The 14,562-nt window shown below is 43.4% G+C and overlaps 1 protein-coding gene across 1 annotated transcript in view; it reads right to left on the minus strand.

The window, feature by feature from the left end:
* Positions 1-661: 661 nt before the first annotated feature.
* Positions 662-14,562, minus strand: part of UBXN7 (UBX domain protein 7) — a 28,375-nt gene continuing 14,474 nt past the window's right edge. Inside the window, exons 6-11 of the mRNA XM_058812157.1 lie at positions 11,062-11,208; positions 10,593-10,683; positions 8,776-8,903; positions 7,460-7,853; positions 6,964-7,043; positions 662-5,383 (exon numbers count right to left, since the gene is read on the minus strand). Of these exons, the coding sequence (XP_058668140.1) occupies positions 5,222-5,383; positions 6,964-7,043; positions 7,460-7,853; positions 8,776-8,903; positions 10,593-10,683; positions 11,062-11,208 (1,002 nt within the window). The 3' untranslated portion in view covers positions 662-5,221. The remainder of the gene's footprint in view (positions 5,384-6,963; positions 7,044-7,459; positions 7,854-8,775; positions 8,904-10,592; positions 10,684-11,061; positions 11,209-14,562) is intronic.

Genomic DNA, 14,562 nt, shown 5'->3' on the forward strand with positions numbered 1-14,562 from the left:
CCGACTCAATTGGAACTGGAAATATTTTCCTAGGCTGTGTGAAGAGTTCAGGGTTTTCCAGCTACAAGACCCTGGAAGGGCTGAGCTCCACAGTGGAGACCCACCTACAGTCAGGAACATGAGGATGACCCAAAACTGATTTCTTAATTTCTGTTTCTCCACTGTACCTGCCAAGTCCTGGTCCAGAAGGGCCCCTGCTCCTCAGCATTTCATGCCAGGCCACAACAGGAATGTCCCAGGGAGCCCAAACTCCGTGAGAGGCTCTGCTTTGCCACCACCAGGAGGACACAGTTCAGAATAGAAACCCCCATTTCCTCTGCTCCTTCATTGGGAAGGATGGGAAATCCTAGCCCTGCCTCTTTATATTAGTTTTCATACAGTTATTTTTCCTGTCAAGGTCCTGTAAATTTGTCTCACTTCAAGATTTTCTATCCTCTACAACAGCCTGAAACTTTCCTGGGCAGTGCTGTCATCAAGTTTCTAATCCTTCTAGCCCAGTATCTTTAAGGAAAAACTCAGGAACTCCACAAATAACACAGGCACAGACTTCCATTAGAACTAAACCAACAAATAAACCCCAAACCCAAAAAATCAAGTGCTGAAGAAAGCTATTGAAAACAGTTTGTTTTATTTCCAGGATCAAATATTACAATAGGACATTTACATATATTTATAAAAAATGCAGCAGTTGTGTATATAGATCAGAGGTTTCCTTGAGTTTGGTCCCTCCCAGCACAGTGAGCTGAAAACTTCCAAATTAATCCTCTCCCTCCTCCCATGTGAAGTTGCCATCATTGAATAAACTGACCATTGTGAAAAGCTGTCCTTTAGAAACTGGATGTTCCCCAGTTCCAGGAAACAGCCTCATTTTTAAAAAACCATCTGTCCTAGAGTCTGGTGTCTCTGAGCTGAGTTTTACCCAGATGTAAAATAGCACCTCATCCCCTGCTCCCCAGTTTCAGTTCCACACCTTCACAAGAGTTACAAAGTGACTTTTCTCTGCACTGCAGACACTCCCAGTGATCTGTCAGTGACCAAATCCCCAATTTCTGCCCTCTCTCCCAGGGTGCCCATGGAACACAGGGGATAACCCCAGGCAGGTGGAGGCACTGCTGGCAGGTGCAGCAGTCTCTGGGTGTAAATAGATAAATATGGCTCTGTTTGTTGGGACTGCACAGACACCAAGCATCCCAAGGACAAGAGGAGACAGGAAAAAAAAGTCAGCACAGAAAGGGAATCCATTAACCTGACCAGCTCCAAACCCACACAGGCCTGTGGGTGCTTCCAACAACGCAGCCAGCACAGGGCTCAGCATCAGTTTGTGCTGCCTTCGAAACAGGAGCTGTTCCACTTATAGAAAATCACTTGTGAAAATAAATAAATAGAAAGGGTGAGGGAGAGCAGAGGCTGGATTTGAGCCTGTGGGAACAGCCAGACAGGGCACAGCCAGTCCTTAAGGACAGAGACTTTGTCCTTCACCCACCTGAAGCACATCTCTGCCACCCCTTCTCCTCTTGGAACACTTGTTTTATCAACTTCACTGAACAGGGATTAAACCAGAAGAAAATAGTGACATCTAGTACAAACTAAAAAGGAATAACAATGAAGTGATGAGGCCCTGAAATGATACAGATCTTCCCACTCACATGGACATTCCTACACAGGTCCCTATGTTCATATTTCATTTTTATGTGGTTTACCAAAAAGCCACCACATTTCAAGCACCTCTGCAGTGTTTGCTACCTGACAAACAGCCCAAAATGCTGCCCTGTCCCCAAAAGAAAACTGGTTTTAATTTAGCCCTTGCTGCTCGAGTCCCAGTTGCTCTGACAGGAACAGGAATTTGAGACTCTTCAGCAGAGAGGTTGAGTTACTAAAACCTGCACCAAACTCAGTTTTACTGCAGAGGTTCAACCACAGCAGCAGTGCCAGGGCAGGCTGAGCGTACAAATCAGCTCTGAAGGACGTGGACCCTGTGAAACACAAGCTGGACAAAGGAGAGGTGTCACTTCCCCTAGCAGTGAGGAGAAGGTCAGGGAGCTCTGGGAAGAGCTGATGGAAAATTCCTGTTTAGATCTACTTAGGAATAATGGTACATCTGGATGGTTTTTACAGACAACTGTATTTTACAAAGCCACCTGCAGATCCTGGACATTCCTCTAAGATCTGAAGAGATTTACCAGGAAAAGCAATGCACTGCAATCCATGAATGTCAGAAATCATAAAAGTCACAGAATTTTGTTCAAATCCTAAAGAAAATAACAAAAGTATGGCCATAAGTGTTTGGCCCAGCCTCTACCTGCCCTTTTCAGGTCAGTGGGGAATGCTGTGATGTTGAGGCTGGTCAATCAGCTTGACTTAAGAGCACACAGCATCAGAAAAATCCAAAACCTTCCTGTGGGCCTCTGACGTGGGAAGTAAATGTGTCAGCTGCACCTGGCAGGGAAAGCCAGAGCTTGTTTCCCTTTCTGTTCCAGGATCCTGGTTGTGACCAAATGGGATTTGTTTTACATCCCAAAAGAAAGCTGTGTTAGATGAAGAGCACAGGCAAAGGAACATCAGCAGCAGCAGCAGGGAGCTCCAGCTTCAAACAAAACAGCCCTGACAGTTCTCACTCAGAAAAACCTGCACTGCCCACATGCACTGCTGCTGCTCTTGCAGCAAATCCTGACCCAGTGACACCCACAGGAAGCCACAAACCACAGCTTTTGAAGGATTGGCTTCCTCTGTCCTTCACAGCTCAACATTGTATTTCCCAACCAAATTTAACACATTTTTTCCAGCAAAGGCAATCTGAGCTTTAGATTTCACATCTAGAAATGACTCTTTAAATATTGCCCAACCCATCACCTTCACTGCCATGAGCTGTCCTGTCCCAGGCAGGACTTGATTCGTGTTTTCAACCACATTCCTCCCAAGGGATGAAGAGGTTGTGTCCTGGTTGGGGCAGTTTCTCTTCAGCTTTCAGCCCCCACAGCACAGCTGATGTGTGGTACTGGGTTTGTTTGGGGTGGGAAGGAGAGAGAGAGAGGAATGAACAAAGAGAAGAGCCACATGCAGGGATATGTATTCCTTAATTTTTTTTTCTCTGTTTCTTGCTCTCAAAGCAAAGCAAAAGAAAGGTGATAGAAAAAAACCACACTGAAACAGATAGAAAAACTCCAACCCAGTTTCCTGGAACAGAACAAACTCCTAGAAACCACGAGAAAATGCCATTTTCAGTGTAAATGTTCAACTTCCCAATCTTCTTTTCCCTCTTTGAGCAATTCCTGGTCTCATCACAGAGTTCAGCCCAGCCCCACACACAGGAGCAGGCCCAGGAGGGGCAGGGGAGGGAAAGTGCCAATAAATCACACCTGGTTCTTGTTATTCCAACCAGGCAGCTGGAGCTGCTTTGGAAGCTTTAGGATTACAGGGAAATGTGAGTTTGGGGTCTGGATATGCAGGAACTAAAGGATCCTTCAGTCCAGAGGTGCCACTGCTGCTTCACAGGCCAAACACAAAACTCCCCCTCACCTCCCCATGCTGGGAGCAGCCTCCACACCTGGGGGTCTTTACAAACCAAAGATGACATCTGGTGTCACACCAAACACTGATCAGGAAACTGAGATGAAAATCTGCTTTCCTGACACTACATCCTGCAGCAGAAAGGGAAATCAACTTCTACAATTGCATGATTATATGTCAAAGCTCAATTAGGAGCAGGAGACAGCTGTGAGTTGAAGTTTTCATGGGGAATGCCAGACATTTTCTGTGATTTCTTGCATTTAAAGGTTCCAAAGTACAGATGCTAGTATGAAATCAAAGGCAAAATATCTTGAAAAACTGGAAAATGTAAATTTATGGCTACTAAGGTCTTTAACAAAGACAATCATCTGAGAGAGGCAGAAAAAGTCAGCAGTTATGCCAGGTCCCATGTGCCTTCTCCTCAGCGATTGAGGATGATGTTAAACTGAGTTTTTAGCTGTAAATACACAAATCCACCACACTCTGCTGAGGGCTGTGCCAGTTAACTCCTGTCCCATCTGCTGAAACACCAACTGGCCAAGAGCTCCACCAGAAAAATCCAAAATCCTTCTGAAGGATGACATTCTGGTGGAGACACTGGAGGAGAACCAGGGCACTGACTTGTGTGCCAGCCTCCAGAGCTGAAAGGAAAGCCTGCACCAAGGAGCAGCTTTCCATGCAGCCCTCCAAATTTAGAGGTAAGTGACAGTAGATGAATATGGAAATAGAACAAAATTCATCCCAGGGAATTCAAGCCACCAGGCTGGGAAGTGTTTTATGAAGCATTAATTGATGCTCAGTGCTGTCAGTGCTGTAAAACCCCTGTAAAGCCACTCACTCCTAGAAAAAAAGGAAAAAAGCCAACTGACTGTCAGGTCTCTGTGGCAGGTGTTTTCAGGAATCCAAAACCTTTACAGTACCCTTGTTATTTGCAAAATCCTGAGAGCAATAAGGAGACACTTTGAGGATGCAGGGAAGGGAACATGGATAACCCACCCACCCCACAAAGGAGCTGGTTCTGCTCCAGCACTGCACTCACAGCTTTCCCTCTGGGCCAAGCAGTCAAGCCCATATGGAGCACAGTTGGATTTCTGGGGGGTTGGTTGATTTTTTACTACATCCACTGGCAATTTAAAGCAGGAGGAAAACATGCAGGCAATCTAGAAGTCTTTGAATTAGGTGGAGCAGAGCATTTTGTCATGGCTCAACCCAACTCCTTTCCAAAACCAGAGAAGGCTGGAAGGTTAATGGAGACCTTTTGTGTAGGGAATCCAAACAAAGGAAAGACTGTCCTGAAGGTTATGCCCTCTCCTTACAGAGAGATGCCTCCATGCCTCATCACACACTCTTTTCAAAAATAAATTAAACAAAACAGATTTAAGAATAGCAGCGAGAAGGGTTTGTGTATTATGGCCACTCCAAGCTCCAGCATGCTGGATACACAGATCACTGTTTTACTTTATTCCAGGAAAGCAGAGGAAAGATGTTCTTCCCAATGCTCTCTGCAGCTGAGGAAGAAAATAAAACTCTGAGCACTCTCATTTGGTCACTAGAGAGGGAGAAGGGAGGGAGAGAGAGGAGGAGGGAGAAGGAAGGGCCAGTCAGCTGCCTGATTCCAGCACTGCAATCCCACGACCCTTAACTGCATATTTAACCACTCTTGTCCCAGGCAAAGAGGAGAGGGAGGAAGGCTGGGAGAACTCAGGCCACAGTGCTAATTCCTTTCCTGCACAAAGACAGTCTCTTGAGGACACAGGCCTGCCTCCTGTAACGTGATCTCATAGTCCAGGTGGGAGAGTTTCCTCCTGGGGAAGTTGGTGAGCAGTTCAAAGCGCTCGTTGGGGTATCCTTTGGACTGGACGTGCTTCACAAGAGCCTGGGGAGAAAGGAAAGCAAACCATTGTCACAGAAGTCAGAATGGGAAAAAAATCCTGTTTATTTTTAAAAGTGTCACCATTTCTTTTTTTTTTTTTTGGCTTGAGGGGAAGAAAGGGCATCATGGTAATACTGGAAGCATAAGCACCTCATGGGAATAATGTATGTAAAGCAGCCAGTGCTTCATCAATATCAACACAATAATTAAAAATGAAACATTTTTTTATGTTTTATATCAACAGTTAAAACTGATCAGTATAATCAGTTAAAACTCCTGAAGTGCAACTGTCTCCTTAAGCAATTTCTTTTGCTAGTTCTGGCCAGCTTTAAAATGGAAGCAACTAAAGGCTGAAAAAAAAAATCAGCATGGAAATGATGTTCACAAAGAAACACCCGAGACTCAATCTGGATCTGACTGAAAGGCTCCAGAAGATCACATGAGATGAGCACAAATGCTGCTTGCTCAGCTCTGCAACCAAAAGATGTCTTTACCCACAAACCTTGACTCAGCTAAATTCCTCTGCTGACTCTAGAGCAGAAGGGAAATCATATGCTGAGATAAATTTCCTTTAACTTCCACAGTCAAAACCAAAAGTCAGGGTTTATTTCAATTTAACACTTCTGTACTGCCTAAATGAATTGCTCAAGTATTCACAAGTGCTACATGTCTAATAATATGCGCAAATTTACTTAACAAGCTGCATTCAAAAGGCAGTCAAGCTTTTTTTCCTTTTATTTTCAAGCAGGAGAGTCAAGGATGAGAACATGGGCTGAGGACACTGTATATTCCTAGAGCTATGCAATAGCCCCATTTTTTTAAGGGACAGGACACTTTTCTGCCAAAACTACAGAAAATCCTTCTGATGAGGTGTGCTTTTGCCTTCCCTATGACTCCAGCTGTTAGACTGACTAAATTTAAATGAGCTGAACTGGCCACTGTGTCCTGAAAACTCATGGCAAACAGGAGCACAGTAACCTCTTTACACTCTGCTCCCTGCAATATTTTGATGGAAATTCAAAATTTGAATTTGATGGCCATTCACATGGACTTCTCCAAGGTAAGGAGGCCAAAGCACAGCTGAGACACATCTGAGGCACAATAATTGACCAAAATTCTACCTCCCATGCAAAACCACCAACATTGTGTAATACATTTGTTTTGGGAGAACTTCCTCCAAAAGTCTGCTCCAACATCCACGTCCAGAAGGGTGGGTGGAAGTATGATGGGAGAGATGGAGAATGAGGAGTTCCACTTTTAGAAACAAAGCCCCAGAAATGAGAAAGCTGAGAGCATTTTATGGTAATTAACAATTAATGCAAAAGCCATTTAGAGTAATTTTATAATGGAAATGAGCAGTGTGGGGATTCAGGAAGACACTGGAGTGCACACAAAACCCAAGCTGCAGTGGAGACACACAGAGCCAGTGGTTACCAGAGAGGAATGACATGGATCACAGGGCAGGCACTCCCTGGATACACCTCTCCTACTAAATCAGATTTCAACAGTGTCTCCCCAGGCACAGAAATTCTCCAGTTTCATCTTTCCTCTACTCATAAAGGATTCCCATTAAGGCCACTCACCAGTAGTTTAGCTTGTTCAGGCAGTGAAACTTGTTCCCTCTTTCCATCTGGATACCTCAGCATCAGCTGTGCCTTTGGTCCTGCACAAAGGAATTTATCACAAGTTAACACCAGGGCAGCTGAGCTGAGCTCCTGGGTAGATTTTAGGTGGGGCAGCACAGCAGGGTGAGGGACTGGAGACAAACACAAGGTTACAGGCTGTGGAGATAAATTTTTATCACAAGACTCTTCCAAAGCAGCAGTGACTGACCCCAGGCAGTGCCCAGAGCAGCTGTGTTACACCAGAGTGGACTTTACTCCTGGGCAGGACCTGAGTCAGGGAATCCAGAGGGGCTGTGCCCAAGTGGTGCTGCTCTTGCATCGCTCACATGTCTGCTGGCAAGGAGGGAGGAAATCAGAAGGGATTTTTAAAAGAAGGGATGAAACCAGGCTTGGCAGCCTATGAAGAGTTTCAGGCAAAAAAGGCCCAACAAAAGCAATAAAAAGGGGCACTTACCATTCACGTCCAGGCCCCGGAAGGTGCTTTCAGGCTTGTCAGGTGACTCCTCCAGAGCCCCTGCATCGATGCAGGGCAGGACTCTGTGGTTTGATGTTGTCCCAGGCTCAGTCCTTGCAGAGGGCTCAGGCTGAGGCCTCCGGCTCTCCTCTTTTTTACACCCCAAGTCCTTGTGTGGAGACTTCCTCAGCTTGGCTGGAATCTCTGTCTCCTCCTCCTCCTCAGAGCCACAAACAGAAATAAACTCTTCACTTCCAGAAAAAAGCTCTGACTCCGACTCCTCATCTGACCTGCTCTCCTGCTTGGCCTGGGAGGAATCAAAATGGGTCTCCTGCAGGGAGGCTCTGATGGCAGCTTCCAGCTGGCTGTCCTCACTGGCATCGATGAGACTCTCCTGTGGGATGCACACAACATGTCACCAGCATATTTTCTGAAAATATGACAGTGACATTTCTCTTTGCCCAGGATTCTTCTCCTGGGAAGCTGAGGAGCCTCAGAGAGAAATTAAAACGATAATTATCTGATTCCTTCTCCTGTGTTTGCTGCTTTGGAATGTGGTCTGGAGATTGTTTACCAGCTGGTCATTGTTTGATTTGTTCCATGTGAATTGTTTTAATTTAATGACCAATCATGTCCAGCTGTGTCAGACTCTGGAGAAGAATCAAAAGTTTTCATTATCATTCTTGTTAAGCCTTGTGTCTGCATCCTTTCTCTATTCTTTAGTATAGTTTTAGAATAGCGTAATGTAATGTAATGTAATATAATATAATGTAATAGAATGTAATATAATGTAATGTAATATAAATCTATGAATAATGTAATGTAATATAATGTAATGTAATACAATACAATACAATACAATACAATACAATACAATATAATATAATATAATATAATATAATATAATAGCCTTCTAAGAACATGGAGTCAGATTCTCAATTCCTCCTTCATCCCGGGGACCCTGCAAATTCAACAACAACACACACTGCCTGCAAACATGCACTGAAAACCAAAAGGACATCAGTCTTCCAGAAGGGAAGGCACTTAGCCTGTCAGGATTACATGCTGTAATTACTTAGTGGCTTCTCCTTGGAGTTCTGCATGGAGTAATCAATATTCCTTTCACACTCTGACTGCTAAATTCGAACCAAGTGCCAAAAGCACAAGCAGTCACCCCGGGAGAAGGCATTCCTGGCACGCTGAGTTTCTGCATGCCCCTGCACAAACTCCTTGAGTGTGTCTGGGAAATGAGGAGAGATGGACAAGCCCAGGTCAGAGTGCTGCTCCAGGCTGTCTCCAGGGAGCCCCACACTTACAGAGCGGGAGCATTTCTGGGGAGGGCTGCTGGAGTGGCCGTCCAGCTGGCCGTGCTCGCTCAGGAACCCGGTCACTTGGTCCAGGAAAGAAGTCACATCCAACTGGTGCCACTCCACGAGCTTCTGGCCTGGGGAACAAAAGGTGCCATCAAACAAAATTTCAGCAAAACGCTGCAGTTTAGTGGTCAAATGTGAAGAATGTGTATTTTATGATTGGCTTTTTGCAAATATTAAAATGAATATTATATGTGTTATGATAGAAAGTTATGCTGTGTTAATTTTCTTAAGTAGTGTGTTAAATATAGTTTTAGGTTATAACATAATGTTAAAATAGAAACTATGCTATGTAAGATATATTTTTTTAAAAGAGAGGAATGAGATACTCCCACTGAGATAGCAGTAACTGGACACCTAAATCTTTCAGAGAAAGAGAAATCATTGCTCCATTATCAGAAGAAACAAACTTCTTCCTGCCTTGCTCAGCCCTGAAGACACCGTCAGGATTCAGAGGAAGAAGCTGACCACACAGAATACTGTGTTTGAATGGAATTTATGCATCATGTATGAGGTGTATGAATATGCAACAGGTTATTGTTTTTAAGGGTTAATCCTTTGTTAATGTGTGTCCTTTTCTGGGCTTATTTTGCCCAGAAAGAGGTACCTGGACTGTCTGTAACTCTTTGTTTCTGTTGTCTCATACTGTCCTAATCCAAATTGTCCAAAATATTATTACTGTAATTATATTACTATTTTTATAACCATTTTATTACTATTAAACTTTTAAAAATTTAAAAACAAGTGATTGGCATTTTTCACATCAAACACACCAACTCACTGCTGCAAGAGTCCTTATTTGAGGAACTGCAGCTTCCCACAAGCTACCACCTGCTAATTATGGAGCTTCCTCCTTCCACCCACTGAAAAAGGACAGACATGGATACAGACACAGCTTATTTCCATTCTTTTCTTTTAACCTCTGGGAATGTGAGCACAGAATGGTGAATTTGGCCTCAAAACCAAACCATTAAGTTTATGAAGAAGCATTTCTCCATTTTTGCCAAATTAATTCTAACTCTTGGCAAAGAGTATTTGTTCCCAGAAGGAAAGTGCTAAGAAGAGAATTCTAATTTCAGCTGCAGTATTAAAAAATGTATTTATTTTCAGGTGGTTTAAGTCAGCTACACAGAGATCTCATCTCTATCATTTCAGTCCTTAGAAACAGGAGACCAGACCAACATTACATAACCAGGCAGCTGCATTATATGATGATAAAAGAAGCTGCTGGATACAACAGAAAAAGCAACAACTTTGAAAGAGCTGGAGGGAGAGGGAGGAGTTTGATTGTTCAGGTAAAAAACATGCAAAATGAAACAAAAACTCAAAGCCAAGATGGTATTTCAAAATTAAGAAGCAATTTAAAGTTATTGCTGAGCCTCACAAAGCTCTGTGGGAGGAGCAGAAAGCAGATTCATGCAGCAATTACAAATATTGTAGTTATTTATCACGTGACTTCAAGAAGCTTTTGAAAGGCTTCAAAAAAAAAAGAATTCAGAGTTTTTCCACCAGATGGAACTATTTTCACTTTCTAAGCAAAATACTCGCCAAGCTTCAAATAGACAAAATTTCTGCAAGTTTTGGGTGTTTAATTCCCTTAGTTCCTCTGGGAACATGCTGAGTCAGTCCTTGAGATTCTTCAGCCAAGTGTAACACAAACTGCAGTGGAAGATATTCCAGCCTACAACTGTCAGTGGATAACTCCATATCCAGTGGATAACTCATGGGATAACTCCAGGCAAAGCAGCTGCCACTTGTCTTACCTGTCCTGGGATCCAGGATGGACACATAAGGGAAGTCTGCTAATTTATAAAACTGTATGTACCGCTGTCCTTCCTCACTGTCGTGGTACACCTACAAAATGGGGCACATTAGTGGCTGAAAAGGGAACAAAACAAACTCTACCTTGAAAATGCACAGAGTTTTTCTTTCTTCTGCAGCATAAACTGCAAATGGTACACACAGCTGTAACTCTGAAAAGCTGGAATTAAGCCTCTAGAAACTACATGGTAATATCTTGTTTGCAGAAGTGAAAGGCAGTTTATGTCTTCAAATGCATATCCATGAATTCTATCTCCAACCATAAAATACATACACTCCATGGAGCACACCTTTTCTGCAGGATCACCTGGAGAATTCCATCTTTTCCAGATAATTCAATTTTTTTCCCCAATGTCCCATCTACCAAGGCACCAAGTTAAGCCACACATCCATCCCCAGGCAATTTCTCACCTGCCAAAAAATGAAGTGGTCCCTGATGATGTTCTTCACAGCCTCGTTGCTCCACACATCACGGTTCAGGCACTGGCAGGCAAAATCTTGCACGTTCTGAATGTTTATCATGAGCCACTTGTTCTGCATCTGACCACACTCCTTGGCCTGAAAGCAGAAGGAAAAGTTTGGTTAGATCAGGCTGAAGGACCAGACAGCATCGATGCCAGCAATGATCAGAGATGGCTTCTACCACTGCCAGACCTTCCACCAAACCCCTTCACAGTGAGGAGGATGGACAGAGCTAGTGAAAAGGCACCCACAAAACAGAAGGCAGGGCTGAAGGATCTGCTTTAAATGAGCCTGGTTGAATTACAGAATCACATCGATGAACAGAGCTGCTGCATTTCAACAAGCCAAGCACAGGGAGGGAAAAGCAACTCAGAGGGGGGACACACATGGCACTGCTGAATAAAGTATTTATTCAGGGAAAAGTGTAGTCAGTCCCACTGATCTGACAACAAAGACCTGCTCAGTCTAAAGATAAACCCATGGACCATCTAGTTAAGTAGGCTGCATAATTGACAGAGGACTTGCATTGATTCAACAGCACCCCTTCTCTGCGTGTTTTCTTTTTCTCTCCAAGTTTTGAGTTACTCTGTGACTGTCCAACTGCCCAATTAGGCATCCTTTTTTGATGCTGCTTATCCAGACTGCAAGTGGGGAGGGAGACAGGAAGGCGCAGGAAGAAATCTTACTGGTTTGAGTCACAAAGCTGGCACTGTCTGATTGCTTGGTTGCAAGTTAATGGTAGGAGTTTGATCAAGAATGTAATTCTGATCGCTGAACTGTCATACCTGTTGAAAAAAAGAGGGCTAGATCAACAGCAGGAATGCTCTTACCACCTGGAAAGACTGGAGCTGGCATAGGAACTCTCTTGGCTTTAAAAAAAAATAAATTTAGAAGTTATGCTCACCATCCTGCTGGTAATCAAAGGAATTCAAAGGATAAAAGAATTTAGGGGAATCAGGATGTTATGGAAGATTTTGCTGTTTGGGCATTACTTTGTTCCCCAAACCAAAGTTTTTACTTTTGAAATGAATTTTAGCCTGTGCAGTTAGGAACAGTCTGTCTGTCCATTGTGTCACAGACAGACACGTGAACCCCACACACTCAGCTTCACCAAGGCAAGAATCTCAGCCTACAATGTGGCCAAGTGCCCTGCAGAGGCAGCTTTTGTATTACTCATAGGAAAAAAAATGAAGGTAGAAGCATGGAAAAATCCTATTCCCACAGGGGGCCTCACACTAATTACTTACCACTAAATTTACACTGCCAGCATCCAGGTCACCAGTGAGAAAAGTGGGGAAGGTGACACCTAAGTAACTGGCAAGGGTCTTAAATATAATTGTCATGCTTTTATTTAAAGGACTTGTTTTGAGCTAGCTGCTTTTTGAGAATTAGTTCTAAGAAACCAGTATGAGATGAGGCCTAGAGGCACTGCCTAAGTTCAAAGGGAACACAAATTCTTGTGTTAAATATTTAAGTCAATTGGATTGCCTTAGTCCTGAGTTCTCAGGTAATCTGTTAAAAGAACACTCCCAAAAATATGTAATTAGAAAGCTGGAAAGTGCATCTTATTCTTCTATCCTCACTCTGTATCTTTTAATATTAATGAAAACCTCTGGCTCTACCATTCCTCTGTCCAGCTGAGGGCATTGGAAGGATGCAAGCAAGAAATTCCAAAAAGAAAATCTACAAAACTGAGTTTTCACCTGCAGAACAGCCAGAGCTTTTTAAACTACTTTTAACTTCTTTCTAAAAGCAAGCTTTGGATTGAACATTTAAAGAGACACAGTTAAACTGCTGCTATCTCATACACAGAGTTCTTACAAGGCTCAAGGGGTTTTTCTGAGAGGGTGGAAGGACAGCAGTGTGAGGAGAAGAAACACTCTGGATTTGGAGATTATATTATATTATATTAGGGTCATTTTGGTAAGTGACAAGGCAGCAAGGGAAGGTTCAAGAGCTGGCTTGTGTATCCCAAAAGCTGGGATCTGATGGATTTAGATCCTCTGTTTCCAATATCAACTTTCCCTCCTCCTTTGAGGTATAAAGGCCAGTGGCAGAGCCCACAGACAGGGCAGTACAGGACAGCCACTCTTTGAGAGCAGAGCCACTGGAGCCCAGATGCAAAAACCAACCCAAACCAAACCAATCTGCCCTAAGTGTGCCTTTACCCTTTCTGCCCAGTCACATAATTCATCACTACACCAGCAACCTGGTGAGGCAAGTCTTGCTTTATGCTCAGTGCTGGATCTCTGTGCAACTTTGGCTCCAGCACTACTAAAAATAACTTTTCCTCCCATTTGACTTCTCTGAACGTGTATGGTTTAGAAATGTTGGGGTGGTTTCTGCTGGCTCAGTTTTGTTGAAATGCAATCCTTTCAAGGCAGCAGAGAGAAGGAGGAAGTGGAGCCAGCACCTTGTGATTCTCTGGACATTTGTGTGACTCAGTGGGGAAAATAACAGCTGACAGAGAGTCAGAGCAGGACATAATCAAACAAGAAATCTCCTATTTGGTCACACTTCTCCTTCCTACCTGGGGCAGGGCACAGATCCTTTCAGCACCCAGGCACTCCTGAGCCACAGCTGTACCTGCAGCTGTGCTGCCCCAAACCAGGCCAGAACCACCTTATGTACAGGTAATTGCTCAATTTGAATACAAGGTCAGCTTTCAAATGATTGCTGCTTTTTAAGTAGAAACAAAAAACCCCTCAGAGTCTCAGCTGTAAAGCAGGGAGCAGCTAAAAAAGGTTATTGTTAAATGGGAAAAAGAAATCATATAGACAGACTGGAAACTCTGCAATGTGACATTGTCACTACACTGACATCTCTCACATCTCTCAATCATCTCTCACATCACTGGTATATAGAGAGAACACCTGCAATTCTTGAAAGTATCTGAGAACAAAACCACAATGTTTTGTATCGGACATCTTTGGTGTGTAATTTATTTATTTCACTTGAGGGATTTATTTCTAACAGATTCCACATTCATGGGAGAACTCTAGTCAGTCACACACTGAACTTTACAAGCACAGTGATCATAAGCTGTTCTCCATGTGGAGCACAATGCTTTTTCATATACAGCAGGTAAAAAGCCCCCAAAAAAGTCACTAAACACTTAAATTTTTTTCTGCCATGGAGTTAACCCCACCTATTCCTAAAGCTAGTATTACTAAGTCAAAATGAAACAGCAACTTTTTGGGCCTTACTGGTAACAAGGTTTCATTGTAACTTGAGAAAAGTGAGGTTTCTTGGGGAAAATTAAAGATAATTACATGTACTTAGTATCAAAAACCAACCTTAAAGTACCCAAAGAGCAGCAACAGCTGATGAGTGACAAAGATACATAAGACCAGATGTCACCACTCCTGCCAACAAAGCTCTAAATCCTAAATGGTTCTCTGGTAAATGTGCATGGCACAACCCTGGCAGAGTGTTCCTGCACACCCCTCC

This window comes from Ammospiza caudacuta, chromosome 11, assembly GCF_027887145.1.
Source record: "Ammospiza caudacuta isolate bAmmCau1 chromosome 11, bAmmCau1.pri, whole genome shotgun sequence".
NCBI lineage: Eukaryota > Metazoa > Chordata > Aves > Passeriformes > Passerellidae > Ammospiza > Ammospiza caudacuta.